The sequence below is a fragment of the Acartia tonsa genome, chromosome 10, assembly GCF_053477335.1.
Source record: "Acartia tonsa isolate MP-2025a chromosome 10, ASM5347733v1, whole genome shotgun sequence".
Classification (NCBI taxonomy): Eukaryota; Metazoa; Arthropoda; class Copepoda; order Calanoida; family Acartiidae; genus Acartia; species Acartia tonsa.
The window spans coordinates 2,507,748-2,525,044 of record NC_137269.1 but is presented as its reverse complement, the minus strand read 5'-3'; the positions used below and the strand labels follow the sequence as shown (position 1 = coordinate 2,525,044).

Here is a 17,297-nt window from a genome sequence, read left to right as displayed (position 1 = left end):
GTCTCTATCTAACTCTATCTGTCTGTATCTGTCTGACTGTCTATCTGTCTGTAAGTCGATATTTGTATGTGTCTATCTGACAGTTTATCTGTCTGTAAGTCACTATTTGTCTGCCTGTCTCTGTCTGTATATCACTTTGTATGTCTGTTTTAACCGGTCTTTGTTTTAGTTTGTCTAAGTCTGTATTTCTCTCTCTGTATGTCTCTCTCTCTCTCTCTCTCTCTCTCTTTCTCTCTCTCTCTCTCTCTCTCTCTCTCTCTCTCTCTCTCTCTCTCTCTCTCTCTCTCTCTCTCTCTCTCTCTCTCTTTCTCTCTCTCTCTCTCGCTCTCGCTCTCTCTCTCTACTTGTCTGTGTTTGTCAGTCAATCTTTTTATTCGGCTTTGTCTGTCTCTGTCTGCCACTTTCTGTCTGTCTCTGTCTGTCACTTTTATGTGTTTGTCTATCAGTTTCTTTTTCTCTCTCTCTCTGTGTTTCTATCTATCTGTCTGTCTGGCTGTCTATCTCTATTTCAGTGTCTCTATTTTTTCTCTTTTTCTCAATATTTGATCCTTTGTTTATGCTTATCTTTTCAAAATTCTTCGCTATTATTAGATACAATCTTTCTTGTTTTAGAACTAAAGGGCGTGCATCTAGGGTGGGAGGGTGCAATGTCCCTCACTCCGTAAAATATTTTCTCGAATTCCTTCGAAACCGGTGGATTAAAACCGGTTCTCATCAATACGAAAAAGTTATGTCTAGCATCGTATTATATCCAGCTTCCTACGAATATAAAAATGTACCATCATAAGATTAAAACCAGTTTTTAGCCCGTGCCTTCGGCATCTCGGGGCTAAAAAAACTGGTTTTAATCTTCTAATTGTACACTTACATCCGCGGAAAGCTGTTTCTAATACGATGCGAGAAATAATTATTCTTTAACTAAAATTGTTATAAGCCTAGGTATGGATTCTTACATATTTTGGTACTTTTCCCGAAAAGGGTCTAGCGAGTACAGAAATTATCCCCAACCCCTTATTTTTAAAAGAATTTGAAAAAAAAAGAAGAGAAGTATTTTTCTCTTTGCCTAACCCCTGCGGGATTACTCTCTACCAAATGTAACCTAACCTAACATGGCCTTAAGTAATTTATGCAAAATTTATTACTGTTTTAGATGGTTGGACATACGAACAGACATACAATGTGATAAAGACGCCGCCCTACTAAAATTACAACATACGCCCTAATCTAATGGTAATGGGTATGCGTATGACCCAGGGAGGAAGGAGATATTGGACTGAAAATAATAATGGTACCCAAAGTTACATAACAACGTTATCTTATTCGTTGGTTCAAAACCTTGGGTACTTTTTATTTAATTTTAATTGGTTAGTGTAAATAGTGTTCAAACTTCGCAACCAATGGTTTTGATCTGTAGAAGGGGTATTTTGTTATCATCATTGGAAATGTATTTTTCATTAATCTGATTTTGTCTTATCCCTTAAGATCCCTGATAGGACAAGGGATATAGCAACCGAGATGGGTTTTTGAAAGATGAATGCGGCGTTTTTTGATTCGCAAAATTTAAACAGAGTATACAACTATTAATTATTTCGCTTTTGTTGGAACGGCCATCATAGAAGAAAAACAAATTATCTCCAATCCATTTTTGCGGCATATCTATTAATGCATCTTTTTAGAGCTTTATTAGACATTATACAAATGGCTAAACTAATAACTTTAAAATTTTGAATTCTTAAGTAAGTTGTATACTCTGCTGAAATCCTATCTTCTTTGTTCAATCAATCAATCAATGTCTAAAAAAAGTCAAAAAAACGCGGCATTCATATTTCAAAAACCCATCTCCGAAGAAATTCGTTTGCTTCATAATAGGGATTGGACAATGGACAGTAGATTAATCAATCCACAGAATTATAATAAACAAAATAACCCTGGTGTTAATTAAAATTATTGGTGGAAAATTAGATACTGTAACTTTATTCACCCCCAAAGCTTTCAAGCTAACAATTGTAAGCACGTGTTAAAAACTTTGATGGGTAGAATCATTTGCTGTCCAATTACCACTCCCTCCCTGTATATCATAAAATAAGATTTCGTTTAATATATTTCAGTAGTTCATAGATACTCAGTGTGTAAAGTCATATAATTTTCTATTAGCGAATCCGCTCTATAATGTTCGGCTTTCTGTCCGTAATTCTTAAACGTTTTATGGGGCGAGCGTGATTTTCCTCAGCTGCTATTTAAGATAACTTTAATAATAATTCTTAAGTCAAAGGGACAGTTGCATAAAGTGCATTTAACAAGTTTGATTGCAAGCTTAAGAATACCATCTAACATACATAATTTGTATTACAATAATCAATTAGGCACCGCCAAAATAGTCATCATGTTGTTTTTGTGTTAACAGGACAGCTATTTATGTTGCATATATCCAAAAAATATGATTTTCAAGTCTTGATATTTTTAACAAGGATGACAACATCCATAAGTAGCGAAGCACAAAAAATTGTGGATAGGAATACGAAGAAGTAGATTTAAAGTGTATTTATTAAAAAATAGTCAAAAACCTGCTAAAAGGTAGTTTGGCCGCCATTGTTTCTTTTCTTAAAACACCAAAAATTTAATGTTAATATCTTTAACTGAAATTTTTTTGAAAATTGGACTATAAACACCAAAGATATGGGTAAAAATGTGATATATACAAAAATAGCCAAAAACCTGCAAAAAGGCAGTCTGACAGTCATTGTTGTTTTCTTCAAACGACAGGAAATTTAATTTTGATATCTTTAACTGAAAAAAATTCGAAAATCGGACCATAAACACCAAAGATATGGGGAAAAATGTGAAAAATATAAAAATAGCCAAAAACCTGCAAAAAGGCAGTCTGACCGTCATTGTTTTTTTTCAAATAACGGGAAATTTAATTTTGATATCTTTAACTGAAAAAATTTTGAAAATCGGACCATAAACACCAAAGATATGGGGAAAATTTGGAAAATATAAAAAATAGCCTAAAACCTGCTTAAAAGCAGTCCGACCGCCATTGATGATTTATAGTTAATTGTGGTCCTTACTGATGGGAATGTTGTCAAAAAATTTCAGCTCTCTATCTTTTATAGGAGCCGAGAAAATCACGTTTCCCCCAATTCATTAATTACGGACAGACGGACGGACGGACAGACGGACGGACGGACATTGTGAATTATAGAGTAGCTTCGCTACTAAAAACTACTTGGTAGAAAATTGAAATTCTTTAAATATATTTCCCATAGATGTAGTTTATACTAAGGAACAGATAAAAATATACAGTTCACTAAATTCAAGTATATATGCACTTCGTGCAACTAACCCTTTACATCTTGTTAACTATTTTAATTATTTAATGCATCGTATTATAAATAACTTTCCGCGGATATAAAAATGTATAATTATAACATTTAAACCATTTTTTTTGGCTACGAGATGCCTATATAAACTGGTTTTAATCTTATGATTGTACATTTTTATATTCATAGAAAACTGGATAGATATATAACACGATGCTATGCATAACTTTTCAGTATGGCTGAGAACCAGTTTCAACCTACCTGATTTTAATCGGTTTCGAAGCCCTACTATAAATAACTACTAGCGGCTATTCCCCCTAGAGGCCTCTAGGGGCACTTGAGGAGGGGAGAGTCGAATTTGATAACCCAATTTCTTATTTTAGATTTTTTTCTTTTTTTGGGGGGGAGGGGGTTCATTTTTGGGGGGGTTGGGGGTGTCCCACCCCCCAAGAAAATAGTTATAAACCTTCCCGGGACCTATGAGAAGCTACCCTGTTAAGGAGAACCCGATCGGTTCAGCAGTTAGCGAGATCCTTCGGTACAAACAAACACACAAACAAACAGACACACATCCTGTTACTTTATTATAAGGATTACAATTTTTTTCAGAAAAAATGTCCGTATCGCCAGATCCAGGGAGGCGAAGGATGGCGTCGCTAGGCCATGTCAAATCAGGGAAACATGCTTTAGATTCTGCAAATAATTACAATTATTTATATGTAGATAAGCCCCTAGAGGCCCCCTGAAGCACCTAATGGGGTGGAGAAGTCGACCCTACACATCTAGATTTAGTTTTAGTACGAAAAGTAAAAAAATAATTTTGGGGGTAATTTTATACTAGGGACTATTTCTCTTGGAAGGGTGATGTTACCCTTCCCCAAAATAGTTGTAAATTCTTCCTGGACCTATGAAAAGCTTTACTGTAAAGGAGGAGCACATTGGTTCAGCAGCCTTAAACATCCTGTTAATATAATATTAAGATTATTTTTTTATAAGAAATTATCAAAAATTAAATCATCTAGGTATAAGTTTTAAAGGTTCCAGGACAAACGCAGGAGTCCCAAACGTCGGAGTGAACTAACGCAGGAGTGTTAAAATATTAATTTTATTAAGTATTTCTATACAGATTAGGTCAGGTTAAGATATGAATGAACAAATAAGCCCCCCGCAGGGGTTAGGCATTTAAAAAACCTATAAGATGGTATAAAATAGGTTAGGTTAGGTTAAGTTTCCACTCCGACGTTTGTCCACTCCGACGTTTGGGACTCCTGCGTTTGTCGTAGGACCGTTTTAAATGTACTTTTCTGGCAATGATAAAAAAAATGTTGAGCCTTTTAAATTGTACCTAACTGTTACAGGAATCATCATGCCAATTTATATAGGACAGGTTTCCATTACGGACTGACCGACCTAAATTAATTCGCTTGAAAAAGGACGAGTGAAGCAACTTTATAAGTATGTTATTAAAACAGGAGATGTTTCATTGGGCGATGAAGATTGCCAAAAACTGAAGAACTTTTTTAGTTTGTTCAAATGTTATGACCTCATGCCGACTTCCACGAAACTGATCGTTCTTGATAACAGGTAAGGTAGATTGATAGATTGATAGATAAATAGATTGATAGATTGATAAATAGATTGATAGATTGATAAATAGATTGATAGATTGATAAATAGATTGATAGATTGATAAATAGATTGATAGATTGATAAATAGATTGATAGATTGATAAATAGATTGATAGATTGATAAATAGATTGATAGATTGATAAATAGATTGATAAATAGATTGATAGATTAATAGATTGATAAATAGATTAATAGATTGATAGATTAATAGATTGATAAATAGATTGAGAGATTGAGAGATTAATAGATTGATAGATTAATAGATTGTTAGATTAATAGATTGATAGATTGATATATTATTAGATTATTAGATTGATAGATTAATAGATTGATAAATAGATTGATAGATTAATAGATTGATAGATTAATAGATTGATAGATTAATAGATTGATAAATAGATTGATAGATTAATAGATTGATAGATTAATAGATTGATAAATAGATTGATAGATTAATAGATTGATAAATAGATTGATAGATAGATAAAAAGGTGCACTATAGATTGATAGATTAATAGATTGATAAATAGATTGATAGATTAATAGATTGATAAATAGATTGATAGATAGATAAAAAGGTGCACTATAGATTGATAGATTAATAGATTGATAGATTAATAGATTGATAGATTAATAGATTGATAGATTAATAAATTGATAGATTAATAGATTGACAGATTGATAAATAGATTGATAGACAGATAAAAAGGTGCACTATAGATTGATAAATAGATTGATATATTAATAGATTGATAAATTGATGGATAGATTAATAGATTGATAAATAGATTGATGGATAGATAAAAAGGTGCACTGCAATGGACATAGGATATACGTAGATTTATTTCGACAGGAGAACGATTGTCGTTAATTTAGCTTGCCAATATGGACACCATTTTTTGGTCAGTTCGTTCATCTAAAAGGAGGAGAGGGATGGCGTTAAGATGGTGGAGGGATTGAGGATCGTTATTTTAGCCAGCTATAAGTTTGATTTTATAAGAACACATGATTAAAGGCTAGTTAGAATCCTATAAAATTTCTGTGGCTAGCCTAAGAGTTAAGGTTTCCTCAGTTTTATTTTTATCTAAGGAAACACCAACTCCTAGGCTAACCAGGATGTATTTTTAATAACAGAGAATTTTAGATATTCGATAGATGGATGAAAATGCATAAATAAACCTTTTTTTAAGGTTTCGTGATTTTAAGTTTTTGAATATTCTCTCTCTTTCTTTTCTTTGTTATGATAATAGATAATCTTCTCTATACCTAACTTTGTATATTTTTACTAGATTGAATGTGAAGAAAGCATTCAATGCCATGGTAGACACTGGGGTGCGAGCCTGTGTCCTCTGGGACAATAAAGAGAAAAAATACGTGGGAATGCTGACAATCACAGGGAAAAAAATATTAGATTTTTAAAGTAATGTTGAGTTGCAAAACTGTATCTATAGAGGCATAAAGAATTGGACTTCGTGAAATGGAATTTTTGGTGACCTTAAATTATCAGGCATCTAAAGGGATAAGACGATGGCCGACAAATTGATGTACATTGCATCACCAATGACGAATACGATACACAAAATTTCCCCTTCTTTATATTGCAATTAATGGTTGAAACGTATGGTCACCTAACTTCATGATCACCCAATTAAAATTCAAGTCCCCAAAACCAATTAACAAGAAAACGTTATTATAAAACTTTTGGGACTAGTGGAATAACCAGCTTACTGTCCCATCCCCCAGTGAAAAATATACCTTTATTTACCTGGATTTTGGATGGATCAAAAAATTAAGTTGCATATTTTGCCATTTAAAAAGTCAGAAAATTTGTAATTTAAACAAGGATGACAACATCCATAAGTAGCGAAGCACAAAAAATTGTGGATGGGAATACGTACAAGTAGATTTAAAGTGTAATTATTAAATCAAGAATAGATTTATTGGAGAGAATAAACACAAAACCTTGTTTTATTTTGTATGATGAAGACGGTTAAAGTAAATTACATACTAGATGCACATAACAATGGGAAAAATTTTTTGAAACTGTTAATGCAAAAAAAGTTTTAACATTGGACCAAAAATACCAAAGATATGGGGAAATATGTCAAACATATAAAAATAGCCAAAATTCTGTTAAAAGGCAGTCTGACCGCCATTGTTGTTTTCTTCAAACGAAAGGAAATTTAATTTTGATATCTTTAACTGAAAAAATTTTGAAAATCGGACAATAAACACCCAAGATATGGGGAAAATATTTGGAAAATAAAAAAATAGCCTAAAACCTGCTAAAAAGCAGTCCTACCGCCATTGATGTCTTATAGTTAATTGTGCTTCTTAATGATGAGAATGTTGTCAAAAAGTTTCAGCTTTCTATCTTTTATAGGAGCCGAGAAAATCACGTTTCCCCCAATTCATAAATTACGGACAGACGGACTGACATTGTGAATTATAGAGTAGCTTCGCTATTAAAAATTTGATGAATATGATACGATATCATAAAAAATGTTGTCGAAAAAGTAAAGGATCATACAGCTTTAAAAGACGTACGGACTTTCTGTTAGAGATTATAGAGTTGCTACACTTACTAAATAGTTCCTGTCATCATCTAAGTTGGAAACCGATAGTCCAATTCTAACATGCCATAAAAGCTATCCGTTTCGTATGGACGGACTGACCCTGATAATATAAAAGCTTCTCTCTTAAAAAGAAAATGCTAAACTAATTTTTTCTTAATGAAGATTTTATCCGAATTCTGAAGAAAAACTACACAGGTAAAACTATTAAGATCTCGGTAACGTTATGATTTTTTATTTATTTCTTATTACAGTTATTATAAAACTTTGGGGACTAGTTTAATAAACAGCCCAATGTCCTCTCTATCCCTAATTATAAACGAATTAATTTGGGGCAAGTGTGCTACAAGGACGTTCAAGCTTTATATTTTAAGTGGGATTTTAAAGATATAAGGGGGGGGGGGTAATCTAATGTATTTATTAAAAAAAAGTATGAGGATGGTGATATTAGGGGTTTCAAAGGTTTGAGAGTAGTAATCTAATGTAGAGGGGTGAAGTGAAGGTTTTCAATGTTTGAGGGAGGTAAACACCCCTCTACCCTTATTCTTGAACGTCTATATTGTGCTTTTCAGGTTCCGGGGAAACCATGCACGCGTTTGAAGAGCAACGGCTGAAAGATGTCAAGGGAATCCGTCCAGAAGAGTCTCAAACAGACCTACAGTTCATGCAGGTAAAAGATTTTGAGGGATTGGACATTTGACTTTAAATCTAACTAGGTATCAAAAGTTTGGATCATTGAAAGAAAACAAAGTAGCGGGTTTCGTCGTATTTTCATAGTAGCCTTTCTCCCATTTCTAGCCCTTGCTTATTTCCTGACCATGCGGGTCAATCCTTAATATTTACCCAACTTAACCTAACCTAAAGTAAAATAATAATAAAAAATACTACGATAATTAGACAAAACCCGCTACTTCGTTTTCTTGCTATGATCTGTTTTTTTATTTGTTGGGTAATTTCATTATACTTGATTGGTTGGTTCATACTAGCAGTGTCTACACTTTTCAACCATATATTTTAATCTCTAAAAATGTAATCATGTAATAAGTACAATTTTTTATGCTTTCTAAATTGTACCTATTTGTTCCAGGAATCACCATTCCTAGCTTAAATTCGATAAGACTTTCAAGACATAAAATGTTTAATTTAAAAAAGTTATCTTGGACGGACGAACGTTCGGACCTACCATATAACGGGTCCCTTTTTAATATAATACTCTATATTGCTTAAGGAAAATGAATCTGGAGGTGAAATGAAATATGTATCTGCAGAAAGCTCTCTCCTGGAGGCAACCTCCACTTTTCTGGCCAAAAAAATTCACAGGAAATTTGTGTCATCCTTATAATTAAGTAACAGGATGTCTGTTTGTGTGTCTGTACCGATGGAATTCTCTAACTGTTGAACCCTCATCCCCCCCCCCCAATTTTTCTTCTCATTTTAAAACTTGAATTAAAAAGGGGGGTTGATCAAACCTCTTGGGCAAAGCCCCTAAAGGCTAGGGGCGAAGCCGCTAGTATATATTAAAGTATTTTTAAAACTTTGGACACCAATGTAATTTACAGTCCTATATCCTCCCCCTCCCCCCTCCCTTGTGACAAAATTATTCACTAATTTTTTGACAAACTTACCCTTATTATAGAAAAACCTTGCTTAGGATGACACAAATTTTCTAAAACAGATTGCCAATTGTCGACGTGGCCAGTGGAAACGTCCTATTTATTTTAACCCAGAAGTTGATATTAAAATACACACTGAGCTATTTTCCAAATATAAAGCTGGTCAACTTTCTACATAGATCCATCAAAGGAACAATAATATTTTGTAACCGACCAATCTCCGCTGGATTAGAACCGGTTCTAAGCCATACTAAATCATGTACAGCATCGTATTACAGACATTTTTCCACGAATATTAAATCAAAAATCATAAAATTAATACCAGTTTTGTTAGCCATGGCCTTCAGCCCCTTGGCGCATACAAAACTGGTTTTATTATTATTTTTTATTTTAATATCAACGGAAAGCTGTCTATAGTAAGATTGGTTAGATAACTAGACTTATTAGCGTAGCTACTATATAACTATAGCTTGTCCGTTTGTCCATCCGACCTTCGTTATTATTTGGCCAAGTAAAACTTATTTGGGTTAGTCCACCTTTAACTTAAGTTTTAGTTTTAAAAATAAAAGTAAATTTTTTTGGAGTGGGAGGTTTGGTTATTTTTTCAGGGGTGATATATCTTGTAAGAGTGAAGGTACCCTCCCCCAAAATAGTTATAAACCTTCCCTGGACGAATAAGAAGCTTCACTGTGAAGGCTTACAATATCAATCCAGGTGTTAGCGAGATCCTCAGCTGCAGACAGCAAGACAAATACACATTTAGTTACTTTTAAATTTATTCGCCCCTAGTCTCTAGGAGATGTAATAAACAGCCTGAAACCAACCAACGACCTTAATAAACCTTCTCTGTAAAGTTCAACCCTTTCCGACCACCAATTTTGTAGATCTCAAAACTTAAAAAAAGAAAGAAATTTGTTTATTATTTTCCGGGGGGGGGGGGGACTAGGGGTGTTCAACCCCCCATGAAAATAGCCTTAAACCACCGACTTGTAGGTATATCCCCTGAAAAGCAGAACCCAATCGGTTAAGTGGTTTCTGAGATCTTAAGCTTCAGACAGACAATGTTTAAAGAATAATAGATAGAAATGTTATTGTAAAAATGAAATAGAAGCCGAGGTTGGAACTTTTGGAGATATTAAGATTGGAACCATGGATATGACCATCATTCAGGCACTCAATGTTTTCGTCGATGAAAAGGTAAGAAATATTGCGCTATATTTAACGTGTCTAGTATGACACATTGTGGATCAGACTCGAACCCGACACCTCCCCGACTTACTTTTTATTAACCAGTTAAAAAACAAATAAGAAAGAAGAGCAAGTTTACAATTGATACCTTTTTTATTGCATTAAAAAATGTTAGTTTTACATATAAAAACTTACTTTTCAAAATTTCATTAAATGCATTTTTTTCCTTATACCCATACAATATAATTCATAATCACCCCTTCTTTATAACTTGACCTTGAATGGCCCCGCCGACAATTTCAACCACTAATCTTCTATCCAATAAACAAATTTTATAACGATTATTAATGTATTTTAAAAAGTTAGAATATTAGTCATGTTATAAAATATTCATATATGTACATAATCACAAATAATAAATAGACTAGTTTTCATTCAAAACATTTTCCATCCTTTAGTAAACATTTCCTTGCTCGAGAACGAATATCTAGCACAGCTCTCTTGCACATGGCAGGATCTAATCTCGCAACTTCACGTTCAATTGCATTTTGTAATTCTTGCAAGTTATTGGGTTTTGGATAGTAAACTTTTGATTTTAAATAACCCCAGAGAAAAAAATCGCATGGGTTTAAATCTGGTTTAAACCTATATAGAATCTTTTATTTGTAAAAATTGAAGGGAGGGGGGGGGGGGTATTTTTCTACGGGGGCTTTGCCCCAGGGCTTGGTGCGTGTTTCCCCATCCTGCTTATTTGTTTTTGTTTACAGAAAGAAAAAAATTCTTTTTTTTGTAGAGAGGATTTTTTCTTTTTATGGGGTTGGGAGTGTTCCACCCTAATAGCCTAAAACCACCACCGAACCAGTAGGTATTTTCCGTAATAGTTCAGTGATTACCGAGATCTTACGCTTCAAACAGACAGACAGACTTCGTTCTACTTTGTATTATAAATAGCTGTCGCTCTGTCCATTGTTTCCTAGCTTAATATCTGAAAATTAAATCTATTTATCGTGATTTTTTGTAGTGGCGATGTCTCTTAAGTAGGCTTTCTACTAAACCACAGAATAATTATAAACCTTTGTCTAGATATATAAGAAGCTTCATTGTAAAGGAGAACCATATTGGTTTATAAGACTAATAAGATCTTTTATAAAATACCCACACATTGATAGACACCCTGTTACTTTTATATAAGGATGATTTAAAGGGATAGTTGCATAAAGTTCATTTAACAAGTTACAAGTTACAAGAATGACACCTAACATATATATCTAGCTAAAATAGTCATCATGCTGTTTTGTGAAAGCAGGGCAGCCATATAAGTTACAAATACATATATCCAAAAGGTATTCAAGTCTTCATATTTTTAAAACTACCATGTAGAAAATTGAAATTCATTCAAATAAATGTTCAATAAATGTAATTTAAATTATTTAGCAGAAAAAATATGCAGTTCACTTAATGCACTTCGTGCAACTACCCCTTTATAAACTATTATACCTATCTATCTAGGTATCAGCCCTGCCCATAGTAGACGAAGAAGGTCGACTGATCCATATATACTCAAAATTTGATGTCATCAATTTGGCGGCAGAGAAAACTTATGCTTACTTAGACGCTCCATTAAAGGTAGGTTGCGACTTTTAATTATGACTGAATTGACGTTGGACAAAAAATAAAATGTAAAACTTATATACACGAAAAACTATCCTATCCCATTTTTAAAAAAAAATTTCATGTTAAAACATACAATATTTTGTTACATAAAGTAGTAAGGTTTTTGCATGGAACATCAAATTTCAATAACTTTATATTAATTGAGTTCTCCATTTTATGGAAACTTTACAAAGATGCTGTTTAAGGTTTAGGTTATTTTTCTGCTTTCCCTACCCCATCAAATACACATCAACTAAATGCAGTCGCAATTATGATAAAAAAATGCAACCATAAGTAACTTTATAAAGTGTCTCGAAAATCAGTCATGTCATAAAAATGAGGGAGATGAGAGGAGAAGCGGGAAAGAGATAGATAATCCTTCATTTTTATGACGTCACATGGCTGATTTTTTGAGACAGTTTATAAAGTTACAACCACAATGTCGTACCGCATCCCTGTAAACGTAACCTGTATTTTCAGGACGCCATAAAGCACAAGAACCCCTGGTTTGGTGGAGTCTACAGTTGTAAGGCCCATCACACTGTCCTACAGGTCATGGAGGGGCTCGTCAAGAGAGAGGTCTCCAGGCTGGTCGTTACTGATCAGCAAGAGAAGGTAGATAGATAGATAGATAGATACATATTCATGGAGGGACTTGTCAAGAGAGAAGTCTCCAGGCTGGTCGTTACTGATCAGCAAGAAAAGGTAGATAGATAGACAGATAGATAGAGAGATAGATAGATACCTCTTTACAAATTTATGTACAATTTCGTTTAGAATTTCAAATTAATATACTGCTTATTCAGTAGTAACACTCTACAAAAGTTACTGTTCGTTTGTCCCTCTTCTGATTTTTGGCTCAGCTTTTGTGGATGTTGTCATCCTTATTATTAATGAAAACTTAATTAATTCCATGAACAATTAGTTTAAAGGTCTTATCGTTTTGACCAATGGGAGTTTATTATGGATTATTGGAGCACTATAAGTTTTAAACACTTATCGTTTGGAAAACTTAAGGTCATTTATAGACATTTATTTCCTATAAAGATCTGTAATGGATCTTAAAGCAATTAATCAGGCCGTTTTGTAAATGTTAAAAATTGGAAGATTGTATTAAACAATAGTTGTCGCAAATATAGGTATTAAATAATTTTAGGTGATTGGTGTGGTAACCATTGCAGATATACTATTCTATCTCATTTACTTCGATACTGGAGAATCTAGGAATAGTTTTGTCATATTTTTGGCACTGTAATTTATACTGGTGCCCAAAATATTTAAATTTATTGAAATCTTTTTTGTTGGCCTTAAAACTTTGGTTACTTTCATTGAATATAGTAATAAAGTAGTGTCAAAACTTTTCAATCAATAATTTTTATTATACATAAGATGTGATTTTGTTTATTATCATTGGGGATGTACATTCTTTCATTGTATTTATGAAAGAAGGTTTTAGGCTATTTTGTGAAAATTTTTATTCTCATTAGTTTAATACCTTAAAAAAATAAAAAAGGGGGGGGGGGATAAGCCTATAGAAATAAATATGACAATAACTATAGGAAAAGTTCTCAAAGCAACCTGAGTTTCAATTTCTCCAACGTTTCTCTGTTTGACAGTAGTCCCAGGACTCGGAGCTACTCTGCATCTCAGGAATTTTATTGAAGTCAGCTTATACCAAAAACGAAATAAATTCGAAAAAAAATCACGAAACCTACAAGTGATTTTTATCAGTCGTTGATGCAAAAATTAGTAGAATTATTCTAGATTTATTCGCTTGTTGGTAATTTTCATTTCATTCGTATAATAATTCTAGTTTGCAGAAGGGGTAATTTTGTTTATTGTAATTGTTGATTTCTTAATCTTTTTATTTCAATAAAATATGGGTAACTTTATTTTTTTTTATTTTACATTTTTGCTGAAAAAAAACACCAGTAAAGTCAATTGATCATAATTTTTGAATCCACCAGCAAGAAAATTATAGTTCACTTACTTGTCCAGAGAGAGAGAAGGGACTGAATAGGCTGCATATTACATTAGTCCCCAAAGTTTTATAATAGTTTTCTTATTCGTTGGGTTAACAACTTTGGGGACTTTAGTGAATTTTGATTGGTTAAATTATTGAGTTGAGTGTTCAAACGGTTCAACCAATAATTTTATTCTAAAGAAGGAGTTATTTGGTGTATCTTCATTGGAGATGTGCTACTCTTTATCGGTCATTTTGTTTTATCCCTTTAGATCCCTGTACTTATCAGATTGACTGATGTACGTTCATTTCTTTAATATAGAGTAGCTTCGCTACTAATAAACGCCAAACTTCAATAAAAGTTTTGCAAATAGTATAAAATTGGAAGTAGTTGCGAGTATACAAATTTTCTTGGAAACTGGATCAGAAACAAAAAATCTGCCGAACGAATTTCTCCTGTAAAGCAAATGACGCCCGCAGGTATAGTAACTACCTTTCTATCCTTGACCAGCGGTTACGCCCCTTGAGTCCTCTAGGGGCACTTGAGGAGGGGGAGATGAATCACAAAACCCATTTTTAAAAATTTAGATTTAATTTTTTTGGGGGGGGAGGGGGTTAATTTTATTCAATGGGCGATTTTTCTTGGGAGGGTGGTGTTACCCTCCCCCTAAATATTTATAAACCTTCCCAGGACCTATGAGAAGCTACCCTGTCAGATGGGTGCACGTAGGTTTCTACACCCGGAAAAATTTTGCTATTGCGGTGGGTTAATACACACCTCTTCTCGGATCTTGAATAAAGTAGCTAGGGCTAGGGGGCCGAGCGCCCGCGGCTAGGCAGGCCGAGTGCTGCAGCCATGACCTTTCATAATTAACCGTTGAGGCTGCTTTCCTTAGGAGGCTACTTTTTTCGGAAGCTACTTTGTCTGAAGCTACTTTGTCCAAAGCTACTTTGTCCAAAGCTACTTTGTCCAAAGCTACTTGTTCGAAGCTACTAAAATCTAATAATATTTTTTTGTAGGTGAAACCACAATGCTACGACCCAGCAAAGTTCAGTACGTGCAGGCGAGGCGTAAGAAAAGTAGATCAGAGACATCTATCGACAATATTCAGCATTTAATTAATCAACACCAGTCTGACCGCCATGGAAAGCACAACACCAGCGAGCTCAGTTTCAAAGGAAAGTGTTTATTTAACAACAATATAAAATTGTAATTCATATTTACCCTTCCTAATGTAAAACGATCAGTGTACACTCGTCGTTGGGTAGTTGATGGGTTCGAACCCCTACCTATACCATTATTAAAAATACTTACCTTCTGCCATTCTACAAGAGTTGGGGTATTACAGCCTTGGAACAAAAGGTTGTAAGGGAATATGATTGTTATTTCTAAGTACTGCACGTCCTGCACGTTGGATGAAAAATTCAACCCTTATGATATTGATAAACCCTGTCTTAAATTTGACTTAAATTTTATTTTAATTCTATAAAATAACCTAGTCGTACAAGGCTGGTAAATGTATATCATATTTGTCATAAGCGAGTAATCACACTAAACTTCTATATTCTTTTATACAAGTATCTCAAGTAACACACTAAACAAAGGCATTTTTGGCGGGAAACCAACTGTTGTGGGAGAACAGGCCGCGAAAAAGGGCGAAGACGACATTCATGTGGTGGACAGCGCCATCGATGTGGCTGCAGTGGAATCCATTGGTAAGATTTGGTTCCAGTTGTAGTATTGCTAATCTAAAACTTTCTTGTGTCTTTAAAAGAAGTGAAAATCAAAAGCTTTACGGGTCCGGGAGTAATTTTATCTTAGGAAGAATTCTTTTTTGTGGTTTAGTGTACCCTTTCCTAAAATAGTTGAAAAAATCATCCAATTAACCACAAGAACTTAAATGAGATATTGAGACATATCGGTCCAACGGTTAGGGTGATTCTTTGTTACAAACGGACAGAAAGGATATATAGACAGACACACAGATATACCGTTACTTATATGTAAGGATTACCTAAAATATCTTTTGATTGCTTCGCTACTAATGGAGAAAATAGTCATTGATATACACTTTATTGAATAACTAGTGGCTACGCCCCTAGAGGCCTCTATGGGCACTTGAGGAGGGGGGGAGTCGAATTTGATAACCCAATTTCTTATTTTAGATTTGAAAAAAAAGTAAAAAAAAATTTTAGGGGGTGGAAATTTTTAATTTTATTTTCAAAAATTGAATTTTTTTTGGGGAGGATTTTTCATTTTTTTTGGGGGGGGGTTGGGGGTGTCTTTTCCCCCAAGAAAATAGTTATAAACCTTCCTGGGACCTATGAGAAGCTACCCTGTTAAGGAGAACCCGATCGGTTAAGCGGTTAGCGAGATCCTTCGTCTACAGACAAGCAAACGGACAGACAGACAGACATCGTTCTACTTTGTATTATAGATAATAAAAAAAGATTTTTGTATTACAGGAGAGATTGAAAAGCCCATAATCAAGAAAGGAGCAGTTACTGACATGGTTGTCAATAAATCCTCTGAAACCGAAGTAGAGCATGAGTATGTAAAGACTGAAGGTAGCAATGAGAAAGTAAAGGCTAATATAGCGGGTAAACTTGCCAGCAGCCAAGATATAGAACATGAGAAAATGAAGACTGAAGTTAGCAATGAGAATGTAAAGTCTAACATAGCGGGTAAACTTGCCAGTAGCCAAGAAAAAATGAGTCATGGTCAATTTAGAAGATAAATCAAGAAATAGAATTTGTAAATTTTCCTTTGAAGTTTGAAGTAATCAATTTAATTATTAAGTATTAATTGTAAAATAACTTATGGAAAATAATTTACAGTATTGCTTAGAAATCGTTTAATGTCCGCTGGATTAGAACCGGTTCTTATCCACATTGACAATTCATGTATAGCATCGATTTACAGAAAATTTTCCACAAATATTAAAATAAAAAAAAACAAACATTAATTTCAGTTTTAGTTTTCATCTTTTAATATTTCATTTTAATATCCACGGAAACCTGTTTAACTATATCAATTTTTAAAATGGATAAGTAGATTTTTATGGTAATTTTATCAGATTTTTAAAAATTAAACAAAAATGATTTCAAATCTTTGATATTGATTTTGTATACTACCCAAATTAATTTTAGTATTTGATAATTATCTTTTTATTATTTTTATATTTTTTTACATTCATATGTTTATGATTATGACTATTATTGTATTTAGAGTATGTATTATTTTTAATAAAATAATGATAATAAAAAAAAATTATTTCATATTTTATTTCATTACAAATTATTAGTTTTTTAATTTTCAATTTTAAATAAGTACCTTTTAGAACAAAATTGATT

The 17,297-nt window shown here is 33.4% G+C and overlaps 1 protein-coding gene across 1 annotated transcript; it reads left to right on the top strand.

Annotated features, from left to right (window-relative positions):
* Positions 1 to 4,792: 4,792 nt before the first annotated feature.
* Positions 4,793 to 17,209, top strand: LOC145330894 (5'-AMP-activated protein kinase subunit gamma-1-like). The gene is made up of 15 exons (XM_080175561.1): positions 4,793 to 4,907; positions 6,243 to 6,349; positions 7,692 to 7,724; positions 8,099 to 8,196; positions 8,755 to 8,846; positions 9,202 to 9,329; positions 10,248 to 10,336; positions 11,837 to 11,953; positions 12,461 to 12,595; positions 13,137 to 13,207; positions 13,543 to 13,630; positions 14,318 to 14,423; positions 14,964 to 15,123; positions 15,550 to 15,659; positions 16,410 to 17,209. Exons 1-15 carry the CDS (start codon positions 4,870 to 4,872, stop codon positions 16,679 to 16,681), a joined length of 1,644 nt encoding a protein of 547 aa, XP_080031687.1. The 5' UTR covers positions 4,793 to 4,869; the 3' UTR covers positions 16,682 to 17,209.
* Positions 17,210 to 17,297: the final 88 nt, after the last annotated feature.